Source organism: Pelodiscus sinensis, unplaced genomic scaffold (genome assembly GCF_049634645.1).
Source record: "Pelodiscus sinensis isolate JC-2024 unplaced genomic scaffold, ASM4963464v1 ctg97, whole genome shotgun sequence".
In the NCBI taxonomy this organism is placed as follows: domain Eukaryota; kingdom Metazoa; phylum Chordata; order Testudines; family Trionychidae; genus Pelodiscus; species Pelodiscus sinensis.
The window spans coordinates 383,417-406,063 of NW_027465982.1; the positions used below are offsets into that span (position 1 = coordinate 383,417).

Sequence of the window (22,647 nt, forward strand, 5' to 3'; positions counted from 1 at the left end):
GTCCTGCCCCATGGGCCCTCGCCTTGCTGCCATCTCAGCCTGGGGCCTGCAATGGCTCCTGTAACCCGCTCTCTGCCTGCTCTCCTGAGCCAGCCCTCCCCAGGGAGAGCCCGGGGTCCCTGCTGCCCCCCCTGGGCCGGCCCTGGCTGGGGGAGGGGGTCTGTCCTGCCCCATGGGCCCTCGCCTTGCTGCCATCCCAGCCTGGGGCCTGCAATGGCTCCCGTAACCCGCTCTCTGCCTGCTCTCCTGAGCCAGCCCTCCCCAGGGAGAGCCCGGGGTCCCTGCTGCCCCCCCTGGGCCGGCCCTGGCTGGGGGAGGGGGTCTGTCCTGCCCCATGGGCCCTCGCCTTGCTGCCATCCCAGCCTGGGGTCTGCAATGGCTCCCGTAACCCGCTCTCTGCCTGCTCTCCTGAGCCAGCCCTCCCCAGGGAGAGCCCGGGGTCCCTGCTGCCCCCCCGGGCCGGCCCTGGCTGGGGGAGGGGGTCTGTCCTGCCCCATGGGCCCTCGCCTTGCTGCCATCCCAGCCTGGGGTCTGCAATGGCTCCCGTAACCCGCTCTCTGCCTGCTCTCCTGAGCCAGCCCTCCCCAGGGAGAGCCCGGGGTCGCTGCTGCCCCCCCTGGGCCGGCCCTGGCTGGGGGAGGGGGTCTGTCCTGCCCCATGGGCCCTCGCCTTGCTGCCATCCCAGCCTGGGGTCTGCAATGGCTCCCGTAACCCGCTCTCTGCCTGCTCTCCTGAGCCAGCCCTCCCCAGGGAGAGCCCGGGGTCCCTGCTGCCCCCCCTGGGCCGGCCCTGGCTGGGGGAGGGGGTCTGTCCTGCCCCATGGGCCCTCGCCTTGCTGCCATCCCAGCCTGGGGCCTGCAATGGCTCCCGTAACCCGCTCTCTGCCTGCTCTCCTGAGCCAGCCCTCCCCAGGGAGAGCCCGGGGTCCCTGCTGCCCCCCCTGGGCCTGGCCAGCCCCATCACGTCGGACGAGGAGTATCTGAGCCCCCCGGAGGAGTTCCCGGCACCCGGCACCCCCCAGCACCTGCTGCCGCACAAAGGGGAGCTCGGCGCCGCACACAGCCCCGTGGAGACCAGCTTCAAGGCTGCCCCCACCTTTGAGGTGAGGGCTCCCGTGGGCGCCGCAGGCTCGGGGGCTGGGTGGCTGGTGGGGGAGGATGCGGGACAGCGCCCCTGCCCTCCCCCGCCCCATCACTCCGCCCCGCCCCACCCTGTGTGCCTGCCCCTCCCCCAGCGCTGCAGCTCGGCTTCCCCCCACTGCCACCGGGGGGCAGACCCCCTGCTGCGGGAGCCAGGCCCCCCCTTGCTCTGCCCACGGTGCTTGGGGCCCCCCACGTCACCCCTAGGGTTGGGCTGGCCTCACCCGCGGCCCTGCCACCCCGCCTGGCGTCCGGGGTCTGCCAGGGGCCCACAAGCCCCCTCCCTGAACTCCCCTCCGGCCGTGCTGGCCCTGGAGTGCCTGCTGCCTGACCCCCGCCCTGTGCGCCGCCCTAGGAGGCTCTGAGTGACCAGCTGGCGCAGGAGGGGCAGGACGTGCACATGGGAGTCCGGGTCCGGGGCGAACCCAAACCCATCATCTACTGGTGAGTCGCCAGGGCCGGCGGGCGGGGGTCAGCAGCAGAGCGTGTGGGAACGGGGCACAGGCCAGGGACGGGCTGGCTCGGGGGCCTAGCTCGGGGGGCAGGGGATGGGGCGGGGGCCGGGGGATGGGGCGGGGGCTGGGGCGGGGCCTGGCTCGGGGGGCGGGGGCTGGGGCGGCGGCCTGGCTCTGGGGGCGGGGGCTGGGGCGGGGCCGGGCTCTGGGGGCGGGGGCCTGGCTCGGGGGGCAGGGGATGGGGCGGGGGCCTGGCTCTGAGGGCGGGGGCTGGGGCGGGGCCGGGCTCTGAGGGCGGGGGATGGGGCGGGGGCAGGCTCCAGGGGCGGGAGCCGGGGGCTGGGGCGGGGGCCGGGCTCGGGGGGCGGGAGCCGGGGGATGGGGCGGGGGCCGGGTTCCGGGGGCAGCGGATGGGGCGGGGGCCTGGCTCGGGGGCGGGGGCTGGGGCGGGGCCGGGCTCTGAGGGCGGGGGATGGGGCGGGGGCAGGCTCCAGGGGCGGGAGCCGGGGGATGGGGCGGGGGCCGGGTTCCGGGGGCAGCGGATGGGGCGGGGGCCTGGCTCGGGGGCGGGGGATGGGGTGAGGTGGGGTGGGGGCCTGTCCCCAGGAGGGGTGCTGGGCGGGGGATGGGCCTGGGGGGCCGGCTCTGAGGGTGCCCCCCGCAGGCTGAAGAACCGGCAGGCGGTGAGGCCGGGGCGGCGGCTCCGCGTGCTGGAGGGGGAGGACGGCGCCTGCGCCCTGCACGTCCTGGCGGTGGAGCGCGCCGACGCCGGCTTCTACACCTGCAAAGCCATCAACGAGTACGGCACCCGGCAGTGCCAGGCCCGGCTGCAGGTCCGAGGTAACGCGCCCGGCCCCCCCCGGGGCTGCTCCGCCTCGGACCCCTGGAGCCTGAGCAGCTGCTGCCGGACCCGTCTGTCCTCGCGCCCCCCCCCCCCCGCCCCACAACCCTGCTGGGCCCCCGCCCCACAACCCCTGCCCCCCAGCTCTGCCGGGCCCTCACCCCACCCCTCAGCCCCTGCCCCCCAACCCTGCTGGGGCCCTCACCCCGCACCACAGCCCCTGTCCCCCAGCCCTGCCGGGCCCCTGCCCCCCACCCCTCAGCCCCTGCCCCCCAACCCTGCTGGGGCCCTCACCCCGCACCACAGCCCCTGTCCCCCAGCCCTGCCGGGCCCCTGCCCCCCACCCCTCAGCCCCTGCCCCCCAACCCTGCCGGGGCCCTCACCCCACCCCACAGCCCTTGCCAGCCCAGCCCTGGGCTCCCCCAATCCTGCCGGTGCCCCTCACCCCACCCCGCAGCCCCTGCCCCCCAGCCCTGCCGGGCCCTCACCCCGCCCCACAGCCCCTGCCCCCCAACCCTGCCGGGCCCCTCACCCCGCCCTGCAGCCCTTGCCAGCCCAGCCCTGGGCTCCCCCAATCCTGCCGGTGCCCCTCACCCCGCCCCGCAGCCCCTGCCCCCCAGCCCTGCCGGGCCCTCACCCCGCCCTGCAGCCCTTGCCAGCCCAGCCCTGGGCTCCCCCAATCCTGCCGGTGCCCCTCACCCCGCCCCGCAGCCCCTGCCCCCCAGCCCTGCCGGGCCCTCACCCCGCCCCACAGCCCCTGCCCCCCAACGCTGCCGGGCCCCTCACCCCGCCCTGCAGCCCTTGCCAACCCAGCCCTGGGCTCCCCCAATCCTGCCGGTGCCCCTCACCCCGCCCCGCAGCCCCTGCCCCCCAGCCCTGCCGGGCCCCTGCTCCCCACCCCTCAGCCCCTGCCCCCCAACCCTGCCGGTGCCCCTCACCCCGCCCCGCAGCCCCTGCCCCCCAACCCTGCCGGGCCCCTCACCCCGCCCTGCAGCCCTTGCCAGCCCAGCCCTGGGCTCCCCCAATCCTGCCGGTGCCCCTCACCCCACCCCGCAGCCCCTGCCCCCCAGCCCTGCCGGGCCCTCACCCCGCCCTGCAGCCCTTGCCAGCCCAGCCCTGGGCTCCCCCAATCCTGCCGGTGCCCCTCACCCCGCCCCGCAGCCCCTGCCCCCCAGCCCTGCCGGGCCCCTGCTCCCCACCCCGCAGCCCCTGCCCCCCAACCCTGCCGGTGCCCCTCACCCCGCCCCGCAGCCCCTGCCCCCCAACCCTGCCGGGCCCCTCACCCCGCCCCGCAGCCCCTGCCCCCCAACCCTGCCGGTGCCCCTCACCCCGCCCCGCAGCCCCTGCCCCCCAACCCTGCCGGTGCCCCTCACCCCGCCCCGCAGCCCCTGCCCCCCAACCCTGCCGGTGCCCCTCACCCCGCCCCGCAGCCCCTGCCCCCCAACCCTGCCGGTGCCCCTCACCCCGCCCCGCAGCCCCTGCCCCCCAACCCTGCCGGTGCCCCTCACCCCGCCCCGCAGCCCCTGCCCCCCAACCCTGCCGGGCCCCTCACCCCGCCCTGCAGCCCTTGCCAGCCCAGCCCTGGGCTCCCCCAATCCTGCCGGTGCCCCTCACCCCACCCCGCAGCCCCTGCCCCCCAGCCCTGCCGGGCCCTCACCCCGCCCTGCAGCCCTTGCCAGCCCAGCCCTGGGCTCCCCCAATCCTGCCGGTGCCCCTCACCCCGCCCCGCAGCCCCTGCCCCCCAGCCCTGCCGGGCCCTCACCCCGCCCTGCAGCCCTTGCCAGCCCAGCCCTGGGCTCCCCCAATCCTGCCGGTGCCCCTCACCCCGCCCCGGAGCCCCAGCCCCTGCCTCGCGGTGTGCTGGGCCGTATGGTCCTTTGGTTTGGTTTCCGGCTGCTGGGGTTTTGTGGTGTCCCTCGTGGGGGGAGATGTGCCCTGCAGCAGGTGGGCTGCTCCAGCTGAGCCAGGCCCGTGTGCCCGCCGGCCTTGGCGTGGGGCTTTGCCAGCGGCTGGGCCATGCTGGCCAGGAGCTCCGGGCCCTGCTGCTCTGGCTTCTTTCCTTCGCTGCCGGATGCCGGGCCCGCTGGCCCCATGAGGGGGACCGGGCGCCTCCCAGACTGCTAGCGGCTTTGGGCTGCTGGCCGGAGGCTGCCAGGGGAGGGATGGTTCTGCTGCCTGGCTCCCCATGCCTGGGAGTCCCCGGCCAGCCCGGGCGCTTGGAGCCGGGCCAGCCCTGCAGGGTCAGTCACTAGCCGAGGGCGGCCGGTCTGCCAGGGGAGGCTCTTTTCGTGGCATGAAGGTAACGTCCCTGTCCCGGAGACTCCAGAGCCGCTCGGCTCCTGCGCCGCCAGACCCCAGCCAGACCCCGGGCAGGGATGGCAGGAGTGTGTCGTGCCGCGTGCCCGTGTGCCCGTGTGTCGTGCCGCGTGCCCGTGTGTCGTGTGCTGTGTCGTGCCGTGTGCCCGTGTGTCGTGCCCGCGTCTCGTGTGCTGTGTCATGCCGTGTGCCCGTGTGTCGTGTGCTGTGTCGTGCCGTGTGCCCGTGTGTCGTGCCCGCATGTCGTGTGCTGTGTCGTACCGTGTGCCCGCGTGTCGTGTGCCACACGCCCGTGTCCCTGCGCGGTGCCCGTGTTGCCGTGTGCCCTGGCGTGCCGTGCCCGGCCCGGCTGCGCTAACCCTGCCGCTTGCTGACTGGGTTTTTTGTCTGTACACAGGGGGAGTGTGATAAGGGGGCGCGTCCCTCAGAGCCGCGGCCTCGGGGCTCTTTAGCCTCTCACCTCACCCTGCGCTGCTGCCGCCTGCTCCCCAGGGACGGCGCGACCAAGGGGCCGCCCCAGCCGCCACCTCCTGGACTCTGGGCGCCGAGGCGAAGGCGTGGACCGGCGGGGGCGGAGCCGCGGGGCGTGGGCGGGGCCATGTGGCGCCGGGCCGCTGTCTGTCTCGGTCCGTCCGTGTGTCCACGTCTGTGTGTCCTGCTCCTCCTCAGCACTGCCCGGGAGCAGGGAGGCTCTGCGCAGAGACTGGGCCGGCCGAAGGGCGGGGAGCCCTGGACACTGGGCAGCGGGGGACGCCCCCCGGCAGCTGCCACCCAGCCAGCGCCGGAGCACAAACTGCACCCTCCCTGGCGCCGGCCCCGGGCCCTGTGCCCCGCCCGGGCTCTGTGCGCCGGGGGAGTGGCCCGGGGGCCAAGCCCCTTTTGTAGCTCTAATAAAGTGTGTTTGGTAAAGCGCTGTGTGGTGTGTTCCTGGCCAGAGCCACTGCCCCGTCCCTGCCTCCTGCCTCCTGCCTCGCCGGGCGCGGCCCCCGCGGCCTCCGCGCTCTCCTGGGCCCCGCGCGGCCCGCACCCCCTCGTGAGCCCCCAGGGCCCTGCCCCTCCCTCCCGGCACGGCCCTGCCCCTCCCTCCTTCCTGGCACGGCCCTGGGGCGCTCTGCCCCCTTCCTTCCCGGCACGGCCCTGCCCCTCCCTCCTTCTCGGCACGGCCCTGGGGCGCTCTGCCCCCTTCCTTCTCGGCACGGCCCTGGGGCGCTCTGCCCCCTTCCTTCTCATCACGGCCCTGGGGCGCTCTGCCCCCTTCCTTCTCGGCACGGCCCTGGGGCGCTCTGCCCCCTTCCTTCCCGGCACGGCCCTGGGGTGCTCTGCCCCCTTCCTTCCCAGCACTGCCCTGCCTCCTCCCTCCTTCTCGGCACGGCCCTGGGGCGCTCTGCTCCCCCATCCCCAGCAGCCCTGCGTCCTCCCTCCTTCCCGGCACGGCCCTGGGGCGCTCTGCCCCCTTCCTTCTCGGCACGGCCCTGGGGCGCTCTGCTCCCCCATCCCCAGCAGCCCTGCCTCCTCCCTCCTTCTCGGCACGGCCCTGGGGCGCTCTGCTCCCCCATCCCCAGCAGCCCTGCCTCCTCCCCGGCATGGCTGTCCTGGTATATCCCTGTGGCCCTGGCCCCCCTCACCCTCACCTGGGCAGCTGCCCCTCTCCCACGCCCGGCATGTGCCCAGAGCCCAGCCCCCCCATTCCCTGCATGTCCTGCACCGCTCAGTGCGTTTCTCTCTCCCCAGCACACCCGGCGAGCCAGGCCCTGGGCGTGGTGGTGCCGCTGCAGGACGTGACGGTGGGGGCCGGGGAGATGGCGCTCTTCGAGTGCCAGGTGGCCGGCCCGCCCGACCTGGACGTGGACTGGCTCTCCCGGGGGCGCCTGCTGCAGCCCGCCCTGCTCCAGTGCAAGATGCACTTTGACGGACACAAGTGCAAGCTGCTGCTCACCTCTGTGCACGAGGACGACAGCGGGATCTACACCTGCAAGCTGAGCACGGCCAAGGGTAAGGGGCCTCCCGCCGGGCCGTGGGTCCGCCCTGTGCCGTAGTGGGGGGTCTGCCCTGTGACCCGGGCCCCCTGCGCTGGGATGGGGGATTCCCACGGACTCACCCACGTTGGGATGCCGGGTCAGTACCTTGCTGGGCGCTGTGCTGGGCTGTGACTGACCCCTACTGGCCTCTGCCTGTGAGCACGGCCCAGCGGGGGGCTGCCTAAGTCAGGTAGACAAAGACCCGACCGGCCAGAGGAGTGGGGGCAGCCAGGGAACCAGGAAGTGAGGGTCGGGGGAAGGGTCAGTCTGGGGCTGGGAAACATGAAGGAACAGACTGAGCTGAGGGTTGAGGGGGTGATGGACCCCTACCCCAAGGGGGCTGAGGCGTCCTGGCCCTGACTCCTGTAACCACGTCACGTCTGTGCTGGGCTGTGTCCTGGAGGAGCGCTAACCCCCGTTCTACTGGCTGGGGGAGTCTGTTCATGCTGCAGACGGGGTGCAAGATTGGGGGGTGTCAGGAGTGGGGTGCACTGCACCCGTGGAGGGAGCTGCCAGCAGTGGGTGACGAGGAGCAGAAAAGGGGCTCGCAGGAGCCAGGCAGGCTGGAGGCAGGAAGCGATTCCTGGGAGTCGTGGGGCGCTGCAGCACTCGGCCGGGGAGTCTGCTCCCGGGGATCCGCGGGGCGATGGCTGCACCCGACTCCTGAGGGCAGTGCTGGGGGGGCTGTGCAGAGGGAGGGGCCTGCCCGTGGGGAAAGCTACCCAGGCCCAGCTGATTGCCCAGCTGGAAGAGAATGACCCGTCCAGGGGCCTGGATCCTGTCCCGGCGGGGAGCAGCCAGACACCCCTGGGAGCGCCTCAGGCTCTCAGACCAGACAGGGGGCTGGGTCCTGCCAGAGACGTGTTGCCCACCAGGCCAAGCTCTGCCAGCAGCGGTTCGCCCAGGGCGGGGTCCATCTCGGCAGAGCTGCGGCGGCTGGAGATCAAGCTGCGGATGCAGGAACTGGAGGTGCAGGACTGAGAGAGGCAGCGGTGGCATGAGCTGGCCATGGCAGAGAGACGCCGAGGGCCCCGGCTGTGCTGAGTGGGGAGGACCCCAGGGTGCCCGGGGCGGCCAGACGCTTGGAGAAGCTCGTGTTGGCCCGATGTAAAGCCGTGGGGACATGGACGGTCTCTCAGCTCCTTTGAGCGAGCCTGTGAACTGCACCAGATCCCCGGCCGGCCGGCTGGGACACTCACCCCCTTGCTGGATCAGGAGGCCGCAGGGGTTCTCAATCAGCTGGAGGATCTGCAGCCGGGCGACTACGAACGGGGCAGAGAGGCCCTGCTGCACAAGTTCAAGATGACCCCGGAAACGTAGAGGAGGACGTTCCGGGGGGTATAGAAGGGGCCACGGGAGACCTCCGGCCTGGCGCAGTCCTGCTGCAAGTGGGTGTTCGGGGTCGGAGCCCAGTCCACAGAGGACCTGCTTAAGATGATGATGCTGGAACAGTTCTATGAAGCGTGTCCACCCAGCCTGAGGCTGTGGCTCAAGGACCGGAAGCCAGAGGAACCCCAGAAAGCCGGGAGGCTGGCGAATGAGTTCACAGAGAGCCAGTCCGGGTGTGAACGGGAGTCCAGGAGAGAAAGGGAATCACACAGAGACCGGATCTCGGCTGAGTGACGGAGAGAGTCACCTATGAGGCGAACCCAAGAGACAAGGACCAGCTGTCTATGCCCCAGAGAACCAGCCAGGGCCCAGGCACAGCCAGCCCAAAAGGGCCCGCAGGGACTAACTTGCCATCGCTGCAGGCAAGGAGGCCACAAGAGGGCTCAGTGCACCAGGTCCCAGGACCGGGGACTTTCCAGGGTTAACTGGCTGGGGCGGGAGGAAGGGCAGGCTGCCCCAGAGGCAGGGGCTGGCAGGCAAACCTCAGCTCAGAGAGAGGGGAAGGACACTCAGTGCACCTCCCCTGGGAGGTCTGACCCTCGGGAGGCGGATTTCTCCATGTACTGGATGGGGGCAGGGCGGCCCCTGCAGAGCAAGTGCCTCATGCCCCTGCAGGTGGATGGCAGGAAGGTGATGGGCTACTAGGACACGGGTGCGAAGGTGATGCTGGCCCGGCACCAGGGAGTAGCCCCAGACCATATGGTGCCCAACACTCAGCTGACCCTGAGGGGCATAGACAGGACCCCATTTAAGGTGCCTGTAGCCCGGGTACATCTGAAAGGGGGGACCAAGGAGGGCCCCAAGGAAGTGGGGGTCACCGGCACTTGCCCACAGAGGTGCTGATGGGGGGTGACCTAGAGGAGTGGCCAGACAGACCCCACAGGGCTCTAGTCACCACCCGGAGCCAGAGCCAGCGAGGGGCTGGTGACCTTGACCCAGGGGAGGGCTCCCGACGGGGGGCTCAGGGCTCCACCCCAGCAGGCACGGGACCAGGCCAGGCTGGGACTCCAGACCTAGGGACAGGCGGGGAACAGGTCCCTGTCCCTGCCCCAGCTGCGGAATTCCAGGTGGAGGTGCAGGCAGACCTCCCCTTGCAGAGGCTGAGGGACCAGGCTGGCCTCGGCACAGCTCAGCCCCGGGGAGAGGCTGCCAGGAGAAATTCCAGTGGGAGAGGAGATTCTTGTACTGGGAATGGCTCCCCCAGGGAAGGTGGAGGTATGGGGGGCTCCAGTGGTATTTGGTCGTCCCCTGAAAGTATCACTGCAAGCTGCTGTGTGTGGCCCATGACGTCCCCTTTGCAGGCCACCGGGGGGTCCGGAGCACCCGGCTGAGGCTGCTCCAACACTTCTCCTGGCCGGGGATGTTTGCGGCCGTGCGGCGGTACTGCCGGGCCTGCGACTCCTGCCAGAGGGGCGGGAAGGCCCAAGGCGGGAGGAAAGCTGCTTGGGTTCTGCAAGGCAGTGTTGGGGAAACCTCGCTCCCCTGGGGTACAGAGCCCCCAGAAGGGTCCGAGGCTGGAGGTCAAAGCAGTGAGGCAGGAGAGAAATCTAGAAGGAAAACATTGTGCAGGCAGGCGGACAGCTACCAGAGAGAGCAGCAGCCCTGAGAGCGTCTCCGGGATCCTTTCTCCAGGACGCTCAGACAGTTCAGTTGGGGATTGTTTTCTGGAACATAGCGAAGTCTCCGCAGAAGCACTCGGAGACGTCTCTGTTCACACCAGAAGTGCTAAAGTCAGTTTCGCAGAACAAAGGCACCTGAGAACCTGAGTGAGGAGTTGTGACGGCGCGTTGGGGGTCCCCCGTCCCCTGCACCCCGAAATGGCACAAACAGACTGCACCAGCCGGTGGAATAGAGGAAGTTTATTGCCTCTCCAGGATACAGCACAGCACAGAGCTGGGCTAGGATGCCTCAGGCCCCCTTGAGATGGGGGAGACTGGGCCCCTAAACTCCAGCCCCTTTCCCTAGGCTGTCTCCTCCATGCTCCCAGACAGCCAGCAACTAACTAACCCTCTTCCAGCCCTGCCCCCAAGCCAGGGCAGCATCCACCTTCCTTTGTTCCTCTCCATGGGGGGTGTCTGGCCACTGGTTTGCATAGTGACTCATCCTGTTTTGCTGGGTCGTGGTACCCACGGCAGCCAGTGGGGGTTACCCCAGAGCCAGCAGCATAGAAACCAGCCAGGTACCCCCACTACGTCACAGTTCTCCCCCCTCCGAGAGCGAACTGAGCAGGGTCACTCTGCTCGTGACCTAGGGAAGTTCGGGTCCTCTGCGTGGGAACCCGCCCTGGGGCCATGGGTGCTCCCCTTGACTCGGGCCGGCCGTGGCGAGGCCCCACATGAGCTGGCTTCCCTCTGTCCACTCGCCGCCCCGCTCCAGGGCGACTGGCACAGGCCTGTCCTCGGGGGTCACACCCACCCTTCCGCTGGCCTTGATCTCTGGCCAGGGTCTCTCGGGCCGGGGCCATGAGCCCAGCGAGCCTTCTCTGGACAACCAGGGCGGCTTCCATTCCCGATGCTCCATCCAGGAAGGTCTTCCCCTCCCATAACTCTCTCAGCAAGCCCAGAGGGTCTATCTGGGGTAGAGACCCCCAAGCCGCTTTCCTCCTGTCTTGGGCCTTCCCGCCCCTCTGGCAGGAGTCACAGGACCGGCAGTACCGCTGCACGGCTGTAAAGATTCCCGGCCAATAGAAGTGCTGGAGCAGCCTCAGCCGGGTGCTCCGGATCCCCTGGTGGCCCCCAACGGGGACGTCGTGGGCCAAATACAGCAGCTTGAGGCGATACTTTCGGGGGACGACCAGCTGCCGCTGGACCCTCCATGCCCTCGCCTTCCTGGGGGGAAGCCATTCACAGAACAGGAGTCCACGCCCCCGCAGGAATCTCTCCTGGCCACCTCTCCCCCGGGGCTGAGCTGCACGGAGGCCAGCCTGGTCCCTCAGCCTCTGCAAGGAGGGGTCTGCCTGCACCTCAGCCTGGAATTCAGCTGCTGAGGCAGGGATCGGGACCTGTCCCCCACCTCTGCCTAGGTCCGGAGTCCCAGCCTGGCTGGACCCCATGTCTACTGGGATGGGACCCTGAGGACGCTGCCAGGAGTCCTTCCCTGGACCCACGTTGTCAGCCCCCCGCTGGCTCTGGCTCCGGGTAGTGACTAGAGCCCGCTGGGATTCATGGGGCCACTCCTCTAGGTCATTCCCCATCAGCACCTCGGTGGGCAAGTGCGGGTGCACCCCCACTTCCTTGAGGCCTTCCTTGGCCCCCCATTTCAGATGCACCCTGGCTACAGGCACCTTAAACGGGGACCCGTCTATGCCCTTCAGGGTCAGCTGGGTGTGGGGTAGTATCCGCTCTGGGGCCACTATGTCGGATCGGGCCAGCGTCACCTCCGCCCCCGTGTCCCAGAAGCCCGTCACCTTCCTACCATCCACCTCCAGGGGTATGAGGCACTCGCTCCGCAGGGGCCGTCCTGCCCCCACCCGGTACACAGAGAAATCCGGCTCCTGAGAATCAGACCTCCCAGGGGAGGTGCACTGAGCATCCTTCCCCTCTCTCTGAGCTGAGGTTTGCCTGCCAGCCCCTGCCTCTGGGGCAGCCTGCCCTTCCTCCCGCCCCAGCCAGTTAACCCTGGAAAGTCCCCGGTCCCGGGACCTGGTGCACTGAGCCCTCTTGTGGCCTTTTTGCCCACAGCGCTGGCAAGTTAGGCTTTGGGCTGTCTCTGTCCAGGCCCTGGCTGGTTCTCTGGGGCGCAGACGACCTGTTCCTTGGGCTCGCCTCGTAGTTGACTCCCTCCGTCGCTCAGCCGAGATCCGGTCTCTGCGCGGTTCCCTTTCTCTCCGGGACTCCCGTTCACACCCGGACCGGCTCTCCGTGAACTCATCCGCCAGTCTCCCGGCCTCCTGGGGGTTCTCTGGTTTCCGGTCCTTGAGCCACAGCCTCAGTTTGGGTGGGCACGCTTCATAGAACTGCTCCATCATGACCAGCTTGAGCAGCTCCTCTGCGGTCTGGGCTCCGACTCCAGACACCCACTTGCGGCAGTATTGCGCCAGGCGGGAGGCCAGGTCCACATAGGTCTCCCGTGGCCCTTTCTGTACCCCCCGGAACTTCTTCCTGTATATCTCGGGGGTCAGCCCGAACTTGTGCAGCAGGGCCTCCTTGACTCGGTTGTAATCCCCTGGCTGTAGGTCCTCCAGCTGACTGAGCACTCCGGCCGCCTCCTGGTTCAGTGCGGGGATGAGCTCCTGCAGCCAGTCAGCTGGGGGAACCCGTTGCAGTCCACAGGCCCTCTCAAAGGAGCTGAGGAACCCGTCTATGTCGCCCATGTCCTTCAATTGGGCCACCATGAGCCTCTCCAAGCATCTGGCAGTCCTGGGACCCTGGGGCCCATCCGCACTTGGCGCAGCCGGTGCCCCGCTGGTTCTCCACTCTGCCAATGCCAGCTCATGCTGTTGCTGCCTCTCTCGATCCTGGCGGTCCCTCTCTCGGTCCTGGCGGTCCTTCTCTCGGTCCTCTACTTCCAATTCCCTGATCCGCAGCTGGATCTCCAGGCGCCGCAGCTCCGCTGGGCTGGCCCCTGCCCTAGATGGGCTACGGCTTGCAGGCCTCCCGGGAGACGCTGTCTCATCTCTCCGTTGGGTTCCAGCGCTCCTCCCCCTCTCTGAGCCTGACACACTCTCAGGGGGGGTCTGGCTGCTTCCCCTGGGGACAAGATCCTGGCCCTGTGGCTGGTCATTATCTTCCAGCTGGGCAATCAGCTGGGCCTTGGCTGCTTTCCGCCCAGGCAAGCCCCTCTCTCTGCACAGCCCCACCAGCTCTGCCTTCAAGAGTCGGGCGTAGGCCATCTGCCCGCTGGGCCCCTCGGTGCAGACTCACCAGTCTAGTGCTGCAGCGCCCCACGATTCCCCGGAACCGCTTCGCTCTGCCTCAAGCATGCCTGGCTCCAGGGCTCTTGCTTCTCCGGCGCCTTGTCGCTCGCCGCTGGGAGCTCCATCCACGGGGTGCAGTGCATCCCACTCCTGACACCAGTGTGACGGCGCGTTGGGGTCCCCCGCCTCCTGCACCCCGAAATGGCACAAACAGACTGCACCAGCCGGTAGAACAGAGGTGGTTTATTGCCTCTCCAGGATACAGCACAGCACAGATGTCATCTGGTTCCAGGGCAGGCCTAGGATGCCTCAGCCCCCCTTGAGATGGGGGGGGGCGGTCTCGGCTTCTAAACCCCCCAGCCTGTTGCTGAGGCTGCTTCCTCCATGCTCCCAGACAGAAACTAACTAACTCTCCTCCAGCCCTGCCCCCCAGCCAGGGCAGCATCCACCTTCCTTTGTTCCTCTCCATGGGGGGTAGCTGGTCAGACAGGTTGACACACCCTTTGCATAGTGACTCATCCTGTTTTGCTGGGTCGTGGTACCCACGGCAGCCAGTGGGGGTTACCCCAGAGCCAGCAGCGTAGAAACCAGCCAGGTACCCCCACTACGTCACACGGCTAACTGCCCCCCAGCTCAACCACTGTCCCCCCAACCACTCCCCCCTCCCCCGGCCACTAACCCCCTGAGCCACTAACTGCCCCCCGAACCACTCCCCCCTCCCCCGGCCGCTAACCCCCTGAGCCGCTAACTGCCCCCCGAACCACTCCCCCCTCCCCCGGCCGCTAACCCCCTGAGCCACTAACTGCCCCCTGAACCACTCCCCCTCCCCCAGCCGCTAACCCCCTGAGCCACTAACTGCCCCCCAGCTCAACCACTGCCCCCCGAACCACTCCCCCCTCCCCCGGCCACTAACCCCCTGAGCCACTAACTGCCCCCCGAACCACTCCCCCCTCCCCCGGCCGCTAACCCCCTGAGCCACTAACTGCCCCCTGAACCACTCCCCCCCTCCCCCGGCCGCTAACCCCCTGAGCCACTAACTGCCCCCCAGCTCAACCACTGCCCCCCGAACCACTCCCCCCTCCCCCGGCCACTAACCCCCTGAGCCACTAACTGCCCCCTGAACCACTCCCCCCTCCCCCGGCCACTAACCCCCTGAGCCACTAACTGCCCCCTGAACCACTCCCCCCTCCCCCGGCCACTAACCCCCTGAGCCACTAACTGCCCGCTGAACCACTCCCCCCTCCCCCGGCCACTAACCCCCTGAGCCACTAACTGCCCCCCGAACCACTCCCCCCTCCCCCGGCCGCTAACCCCCTGAGCCACTAACTGCCCCCCGAACCACTCCCCCTCCCCCAGCCGCTAACCCCCTGAGCCGCTAACTGCCCCCCAGCTCAACCACTGCCCCCCGAACCACTCCCCCCTCCCCCGGCCACTAACCCCCTGAGCCACTAACTGCCCCCCGAACCACTCCCCCTCCCCCAGCCGCTAACCCCCTGAGCCGCTAACTGCCCCCCAGCTCAACCACTGCCCCCCGAACCACTCCCCCCTCCCCCGGCTGCTAACCCCCTGAGCCACTAACTGCCCCCCGAACCACTCCCCCCTCCCCCGGCCGCTAACCCCCTGAGCCACTAACTGCCCCCCGAACCACTCCCCCTCCCCCGGCCACTAACCCCCTGAGCCACTAACTGCCCCCCAGCTCAACCACTGCCCCCCGAACCACTCCCCCCTCCCCCGGCTGCTAACCCCCTGAGCCACTAACTGCCCCCCGAACCACTCCCCCCTCCCCCGGCCGCTAACCCCCTGAGCCACTAACTGCCCCCCGAACCACTCCCCCTCCCCCAGCCGCTAACCCCCTGAGCCGCTAACTGCCCCCCAGCTCAACCACTGCCCCCCGAACCACTCCCCCCTCCCCCGGCCACTAACCCCCTGAGCCACTAACTGCCCCCCGAACCACTCCCCCTCCCCCAGCCGCTAACCCCCTGAGCCGCTAACTGCCCCCCAGCTCCACCACTGCCCCCCGAACCACTCCCCCCTCCCCCAGCCGCTAACCCCCTGAGCCACTAACTGCCCCCCGAACCACTCCCCCCTCCCCCGGCCGCTAGCACCGCCCGCCTGTGCAGGGGGCCGAGCGCCGAGCCCCCAGGGCAGGGCGGGGCAGGGCGGGCGCTGGCTGACGTGGCCGCTCTGCCTTGCAGAGGAGCTGACCTGCAGCGCCCGGCTGAGCGTGCGCCCCTCCCTCCAGCCGCTCTTCACCCGCAAGCTGGGGGACCTGGCCGTGGCGAAGGGCCGGACGGCGCATTTCGACTGCAAGATCAGCGGCACCCCCGCGCCCGCCGTCACCTGGACCCACTTCGGTAGCCCCCTTCCTGCCCGCCAGCCACCGCCTGGCCGCCCCACCTGCCCGGGGGCTGGGAGAGTGGGGGGCCCGGTCTGGGGAATTCTGTGGGCCCCGGGGGGTTGTGGGGCCCAGACCTGGGGAATTCTGTGGGCACCGGGGGGTTGTGGGGCCCAGACCTGGGGAATTCCGTGGGCCCCGGGGGGTTGTGGGGCCCAGGCCTGGGGAATTCCGTGGGCCCCGGGGGGTTGTGGGGCCCAGACCTGGGGAATTCCGTGGGCCCCGGGGGGTTGTGGGGCCCAGACCTGGGGAATTCTGTGGGCCCCGGGGGGTTGTGGAGCCCAGGCCTGGGGAATTCTGTGGGCACCGGGGGGTTGTGGGGCCCAGACCTGGGGAATTCCGTGGGCCCCGGGGGGTTGTGGGGCCCAGACCTGGGGAATTCTGTGGGCCCCGGGGGGTTGTGGAGCCCAGGCCTGGGGAATTCCGTGGGCCCCGGGGGGTTGTGGGGCCCAGGCCTGGGGAATTCCGTGGGCCCCGGGGGGTTGTGGGGCCCAGGCCTGGGGAATTCCGTGGGCCCCGGGGGGTTGTGGGGCCCAGGCCTGGGGAATTCTGTGGGCCCCGGGGGGTTGTGGGGCCCAGGCCTGGGGAATTCCGTGGGCCCCGGGGGGTTGTGGGGCCCAGGCCTGGGGAATTCTGTGGGCCCCGGGGGGTTGTGGGGCCCAGGCCTGGGGAATTCTGTGGGCCCCGGGGCTGAGGGGGTTTCTGCGCCCTGCTGCAGGCCAGCCGGTGGCAGAAGGGGAGAACGTGCGGCTGCAGCAGGAGCGGGGGCTGCACTCGCTGGTGATCGCGCACGCGGACAGCGAGGATGAGGGGCAGTACGGGGTCTGCGCGGCCAACGAGCACGGGCAGGCGGAGTGCGCGGCGGAGCTGTACGTGGAGGAGCCGCGCCCGGCCACCGCCCCCCACATGTAAGAGTGGGGGGGGGCTTCGCAGGGCTGCACGCTGGCGCTGCCGCCGGGGGGAGGGATGGGGCAGGCTGGAAGTCGGGAGCCGCCTCCATTGGGGGCTTGGGCTGCCAGCTCCTCCTCGGCACGGGCCCTTCCCGGTCCAGCCCTGGGCCTGACCCCCAGCCTCTCGCTGGGGACGGGCCAGTGGCCCGGGTCACAGGCCCAGAGGGAGCCGGGCTGTATCTGAGCCAGCCGTGCTTGTTCGTAGCTGGCCATGCACCTCCCCGCTGGCCGGTGGTACCGCACTCGGGCGAAGGCCTTGCCCCCCGCGCGCCCAGTGACCACGCGGTCGTCCATCGCCCCTCTTGCACCGCACGCCGGGGAGAGCCCAGGCCGGCCGCTTTCCTCCTGACACGGCACCGCGCCGTCCCCGCGCGCTAATCCTGTGCACCTGGAGAAACCATCCCCGGTGCCCGGGAAAACTGCCGCCTCCAGCTGCATGGATCTCTGCCCAGGACTGCCCGGTGGGGCGTTGGCGGGATGTACGGCGTCTGTGCCCGGTGGGGCGTTGGCGGGATGTACGGCATCTGTGCCCGGTGGGGCGTTGGCGGGATGTACGGCGTCTGTGCCCGGTGGGGCGTTGGCGGGATGTACGGCGTCTGTGCCCGGTGGGGCGTTGGCGGGATGTACGGCGTCTGTGCCCGGTGGGGCGTTGGTGGGATGTACGGCGTCTGTGCCCGGTGGGGCATTGGCGGGATGTACGGCGTCTGTGCCCGGTGGGGCGTTGGCGGGATGTACGGCGTCTGTGCCCGGTGGGGCGTTGGCGGGATGTACGGCGTCTGTGCCCGGTGGGGCGTTGGCGGGATGTACGGCGTCTGTGCCCGGTGGGGCGTTGGCGGGATGTACGGCGTCTGTGCCCGGTGGGGCGTTGGCGGGATGTACGGCGTCTGTGCCCGGTGGGGCGTTGGCGGGATGTACGGCGTCTGTGCCCGGTGGGGCGTTGGCGGGATGTACGGTGTCTGTGCCCGGTGGGGCGTTGGCGGGCTGTATGGTGCCCTGGTGTCTGTGCCCTGTGGGGTGTTTGCGGGCTGTATGGTGCCCTGGTGTCTGTGCCCGGTGGGGCGTTGGCGGGCTGTACGGTGTCTGTGCCCTGTGGGGTGTTTGCGGGCTGTATGGTGCCCTGGTGTCTGTGCCCTGTGGGGTGTTTGCGGGCTGTACGGTGTCTGTGCCCAGTGGGGTGTTTGCGGGCTGTACGGTGCCGTAGTGTCTGTACCTGATGGGGTGTTTGTGGGCTGTACGGTGTCTGTGCCCAGTGGGTTGTTTGCGGGCTGTACGGTGTCTTTGCCCGGTGGTGTGTTTGCAGGCTGTATGGTGCCCCGGTGTCTGTCCCCGGTGGGGTGTTTGTGGGCTGTACGGTGTGTCTGCTTGGGGGTTCTTTGCGGGCTGTATAGTGTCTTTGCCCGGTGGGGTGTTTGCGGGCTGTACGGTGCCGCAGTGTCTGTGCCCGGTGGAGTGTTTGCGGGCTGTACGATGTCTTTGCCCGGTGGGGTGTTTGCGGGCTGTACAGTGTCGTTGCCCGGTGGGGTGTTTGCGGGCTGTACGGTCTTGCGGTGTCTGTTCCCGGTGGGGTGTTTGCGGGCTGTACGGTGTTGCGGTGTCTGTGCACGGTGGGGTGTTTGCGGGCTGTACGGTGTCGCGGTGTCTGTGCACGGTGGGGTGTTTGCGGGCTGTACGGTGTCGCGGTGTCTGTGCCCGGTGGGTTGTTTGCGGGCTGTACGGTGTCACGGTGTCTGTGCCCGGTGGGTTGTTTGCGGGCTGTACGGACAGACTCAGCTCCCTAACGTGACCTCCCCGTACAGACCCAGCCCAGCACACGCTTTCATCTCACCCTCCCATGGTGCCTTAGCACAGACTCTGCCCCTCTCCTGTGGGTAAAGGCCTGCTCTGCCAGCTGCTCTGAGATCCAACGCTGTGGGGCAGGGTGGGGCTGTGGCCCTCGGGTCCCGCCCGGCTCCCCAGGGATGATCGGAGGGTGTGTGTTGGCCTGCGGGCATTGGCCCCGCCCCCGCGCCTTGCAGCTGCTCCCGCGCTCTGAGGCAGCTGCCATGGGGCTGGGAGGGGCGGCGCTGGGCCCTGGTGCAGCGGGCTGGGCTTGGCTGTTGCAGGGCCAAGCTGGAGAAGATGCCGTCTATCCCGGAGGAGCCGGAGGTGCCGGAGAGCGAGGTGGAGCGCTTCACCATGCCCGACTTCCTGAAGCCGCTGCACGATCTGGACGTGGTGGAGTCCAAGGAGGCCGTGCTGGAGTGCCAGGTGGCCGGCCTGCCCTACCCCACCATCACCTGGTTCCACAACGGCTCCAAGATCTGCAGCGCCGAGGACCGAAAGATGAGCCAGTGTAGGGCTCCGGCTGTGCTTGCCTGGGGTCCCACTGCACACGCCAAGGCCTGGCACCCTGGGGCTCAGCGCCCACCCTCGCCCGCAAAATGAGCACCCCCTCCTCCAGCCAGCAGGCCTGGGGCCTAAGTACACGGGACCACAGTGCCCCCTGCTGGGCGAGGCGGGACTGGAGTCACTGGGAGCCTCCCACACCCAGCATCCTGCCCCCCCCCACAGCGCCCCCTGCTGCGTGAGGCGGGACTGGAGTCACTGGGAGCCTCCCACACCCAGCACCCTGCCCCCCCACAGCGCCCCCTGCTGGGCGAGGCGGGGCTGGAGCCACTGGGAACCTCCCACACTCAGCATCCTGCCCCCCCCCACAGCGCCCCCTGCTGGGCAAGCCGGGGCTGGAGTCATTGGGAACCTCCCACACTCAGCATCCTGCCCCCCCCCACAGCGCCCCCTGCTGGGTGAGGCGGGACTGGAGTCACTGGGAACCTCCCACACCCAGCACCCTGCCCCCCCACAGCGCCCCCTGCTGGGCGAGGCGGGGCTGGAGCCACTGGGAGCCTCCCACACTCAGCATCCTGCCCCCCCACAGTGCCCCCTGCTGGGAGAGGCGGGACTGGAGTCACTGGGAACCTCCCACAGCCAGCACCTTGCCCCCCCACAGCGCCCCCTGCTGGGCGAGGCGGGGCTGGAGCCACTGGGAGCCTCCCACACCCAGCACCCTGCCCCCCCCCCCACAGCGCCTCCTGCTGGGTGAGGCGGGGCTGGAACCACTGGGAGCCTCCCACACTCAGCATCCTGCCCCCCCACAGCGCCCCCTGCTGGGCGAGGCGGGACTGGAGTCACTGGGAGCCTCCCACACCCAGCACCCTGCCCCCCCCACAGCGCCTCCTGCTGGGTGAGGCGGGGCTGGAGCCACTGGGAGCCTCCCACACTCAGCATCCTGCCCCCCCACAGTGCCCCCTGCTGGGCGAGGTGGGACTGGAGTCACTGGGAGCCTCCCACACCCAGCACCCTGCCCCCCCCCACAGCGCCTCCTGCTGGGTGAGGCGGGGCTGGAGTCACTGGGAGCCTCCCACACTCAGCACCCTGCCCCCCCCACAGCGCCCCCTGCTGGGCGAGGCGGGACTGGAGTCACTGGGAGCCTCCCACACCCAGCACCCTGCCCCCCCCCCACAGCGCCCCCTGCTGGGCGAGGCGGGGCTGGAGCCACTGGGAGCCTCCCACACCCAGCACCCTGCCCCCCCCACAGCGCCCCCTGCTGGGCGAGGCGGGGCTGGAGCCACTGGGAGCCTCCCACACCCAGCATCCTGCTCTGCTCCTCCCTCCCCACAGTGCTGCCTCCTGGTGGGCGGTAACCAGGAGCCTTCCCTGCGCTCCCAGTCACGGTCCCCAGGTTCCCAGCATGCCCAGCTGGTGCTGTGCTCTGATTGGTTGCTCGGGGGCGCGGTGTCAGTGGGTCTCTGTCCCCGCAGACAAGGACACCCACCGCCTGCTCCTTCCGGCCGTCCGCCACGCCCACGCCGGCGTCTACAAAGCCGTCATCGCCAACCGCGTGGGCAAGGCCACGTGCTACGCGCACCTCTACGTGACCGGTGAGGGGAGCCGCCGGGCGCACCGGACCCTCTCCGCCTCTGCCCACCTGTGCTGTGCTGTGCCAGGCCTGGCGCCCCCTGCCCACCTGTGCCAGGCCTGTCGGCCCCCTGCCCACCTGTGCCAGGCCTGGCGCCCCCTGCCCACCTGTGCCAGGCCTGCGGCCCCCTGCCCACCTGTGCCAGGCCTGGCGCCCCCTGCCCACCTGTGCCAGGCCTGTCGGCCCCCTGCCCACCTGTGCCAGGCCTGGCGCCCCCTGCCCACCTGTGCCAGGCCTGGCGCCCCCTGCCCACCTGTGCTGTGCTGTGCCAGGCCTGTCGGCCCCCTGCCCACCTGTGCCAGGCCTGGCGCCCCCTGCCCACCTGTGCCAGGCCTGGCGCCCCCTGCCCACCTGTGCTGTGCCAGGCCTGGCGGCCCCCTGCCCACCTGTGCCAGGCCTGGCGCCCCCTGCCCACCTGTGCTGTGCTGTGCCAGGCCTGTCGGCCCCCTGCCCACCTGTGCCAGGCCTGGCGCCCCCTGCCCACCTGTGCTGTGCTGTGCCAGGCCTGTCGGCTCTCTGCCCACCCTGGCCGCCCACCCGTGCCGTGCTGTGCCAGACTTCCTGTCTCGTTCAGACGTGGTGCCGACTCCCCCTGACGGGCCACCCACAGTGCTGGCTGTGACCGGCAGAGCCGTCACCCTGACGTGGAACAAACCCAAGTGGCTGGACTCAGCCATAGGTGAGATGGGCAGGGGCCAGCGGGAGGGGCTGGGCAGGGCTGCGGGGCAGTGGGAGGATCAGGCTGGGGGGCAAAGGGTGGAGCTCGGCGGGCTGGGAGCTGTGGGGCGGGTGGGAGCTCGGCGGGCAGGGGGGCAGAGGGAGGAGGGGCAGTGGGCGGGAGCTCGGCGGGCTGGGGGGCAGAGGGAGGAGGGGCAGTGGGCGGGAGCTCGGCGGGCTGGGGGGCAGAGGGGGGAGGGGCAGCAGGCAGGAGCTCGGCAGGCCAGGGCCGGGAGCCGTGGGGCGGGCGGGAGCTTGGCGGGCCGGGGCCGGGAGCCGTAGGGCGGGAGCCGTGGGGCAGGCAGGAGCTCGGCGGGCTGGGGCCGGGAGCCGTAGGGCGGGAGCCGTGGGGCAGGCAGGAGCTTGGCGGGCCGGGGCTGGGAGCCGTAGGGCGGGAGCCGTGGGGCGGGCGGGAGCTCGGCGGGCTGGGGCCGGGAGCCGTAGGGCGGGAGCCGTGGGGCAGGCAGGAGCTTGGCGGGCCGGGGCTGGGAGCCGTGGGGCAGGCGGGAGCCGTGGGGCGGGCGGGAGCCGTGGGGCGGGCGACGCCCTGAGCCAGGCCCCTGTGTGCAGACCCGGCGGACGTGACCTACACGGTCCAGCAGCAGGAGCTGGGCGCCAGCCAGTGGAGCGTGGTGGCCGCTGGCCTGCGGGAGCCCCGCTGCTCGCTGCACGGCCTGCCCAAGGGGCCACGCTTCCTCTTCCGCGTGCTCACCGCCACGGCCAGGAGCAGCAGCAAGCCCTCGCCGCCCACCGAGCCCGTGCAGGGGGGGCCGGGCGCTGAGCGCGGTGAGGGGGGGCCGGGCGCTCAGCGCGGTGAGGGGGGCCCGGCGCTCAGCGCGGTGAGGGGGGGCCCGGCGCTGAGCGCGGTGAGGGGGGCCCGGGTGCTCAGCGCGGTGAGGGGGGCCCGGCGCTCAGCGCGGTGAGGGGGGGCCCGGCGCTGAGCGCGGTGAGGGGGGGCCGGGCGCTCAGCGCGGTGAGGGGGGGCCGGGCGCTGAGCGCGGTGAGGGGGGCCGGGCGCTCAGCGCGGTGAGGGGGGGCCCGGCGCTGAGCGCGGTGAGGGGGGGCCGGGCGCTGAGCGCGGTGAGGGGGGGCCGGGCGCTGAGCGCGGTGAGGGGGGGGCCGGGCGCTGAGCGCGGTGAGGGGGGCCCGGCGCTCAGCGCGGTGAGGGGGGGCCGGGCGCTGAGCGCGGTGAGGGGGGGCCGGGCGCTGAGCGCGGTGAGGGGGGGGCCGGCGCTGAGCGCGGTGAGGGGGGCCCGGCGCTGAGCGCGGTGAGGGGGGGGCCGGGCGCTGAGCGCGGTGAGGGGGGGGCCGGGCGCTGAGCGCGGTGAGGGGGGGGCCGGGCGCTGAGCGCGGTGAGGGGGGGCCGGGCGCTCAGCGCGGTGAGGGGGGGCCCGGGTGCTCAGCGCGGTGAGGGGGGGCCCGGCGCTCAGCGCGGTGAGGGGGGGCCGGGCGCTGAGCGCGGTGAGGGGGGGCCGGGCGCTGAGCGCGGTGAGGGGGGGCCGGGCGCTCAGCGCGGTGAGGGGGGCCCGGCGCTCAGCGCGGTGAGGGGGGGCCCGGCGCTGAGCGCGGTGAGGGGGGGCCCGGCGCTGAGCGCGGTGAGGGGGGGCCCGGCGCTGA

General features: G+C 71.2%; 2 protein-coding genes across 2 annotated transcripts in view; one reads left to right on the forward strand and one right to left on the reverse strand.

Moving 5' to 3' along the window:
- The window catches only part of SPEG (striated muscle enriched protein kinase), a 91,076-nt gene extending 69,337 nt beyond the window's left edge, over window positions 1-21,739 (forward strand). Inside the window, exons 8-17 of the mRNA XM_075917697.1 lie at window positions 903-1,102; window positions 1,495-1,583; window positions 2,259-2,434; window positions 6,483-6,743; window positions 15,209-15,367; window positions 16,127-16,316; window positions 18,461-18,690; window positions 20,156-20,275; window positions 20,817-20,992; window positions 21,601-21,739. Coding sequence (XP_075773812.1) covers window positions 903-1,102; window positions 1,495-1,583; window positions 2,259-2,434; window positions 6,483-6,743; window positions 15,209-15,367; window positions 16,127-16,316; window positions 18,461-18,690; window positions 20,156-20,275; window positions 20,817-20,935 — 1,544 coding nt within the window. The 3' untranslated portion in view covers window positions 20,936-20,992; window positions 21,601-21,739. The remainder of the gene's footprint in view (window positions 1-902; window positions 1,103-1,494; window positions 1,584-2,258; window positions 2,435-6,482; window positions 6,744-15,208; window positions 15,368-16,126; window positions 16,317-18,460; window positions 18,691-20,155; window positions 20,276-20,816; window positions 20,993-21,600) is intronic.
- LOC142825641 (uncharacterized) lies at window positions 9,805-13,119 on the reverse strand. Its single transcript, XM_075917681.1, has 2 exons — window positions 11,304-13,119; window positions 9,805-9,912 (listed from the first exon to the last, which is right to left on the reverse strand). The coding sequence occupies exons 1-2, from the start codon at window positions 12,987-12,989 to the stop codon at window positions 9,805-9,807; spliced, it is 1,794 nt and encodes a 597-aa protein (XP_075773796.1). The 5' UTR covers window positions 12,990-13,119.
- Window positions 21,740-22,647: the final 908 nt, after the last annotated feature.

What these genes read in the sequence shown, in the direction of transcription:
- LOC142825641 (XM_075917681.1), bottom strand. Translation starts at nt 12,989, where the DNA reads ATGGCCTACGCCCGACTCTTGAAGGCAGAGCTGGTGGGGCTGTGCAGA. An exon ending in ATGAATCCCAGCGGGCTCTA is followed by an intron (nt 9,913 to 11,303) that starts GTCACTACCCGG and finishes TCAGGTTCTCAG; the next exon opens with GTGCCTTTGTTCTGCGAAAC.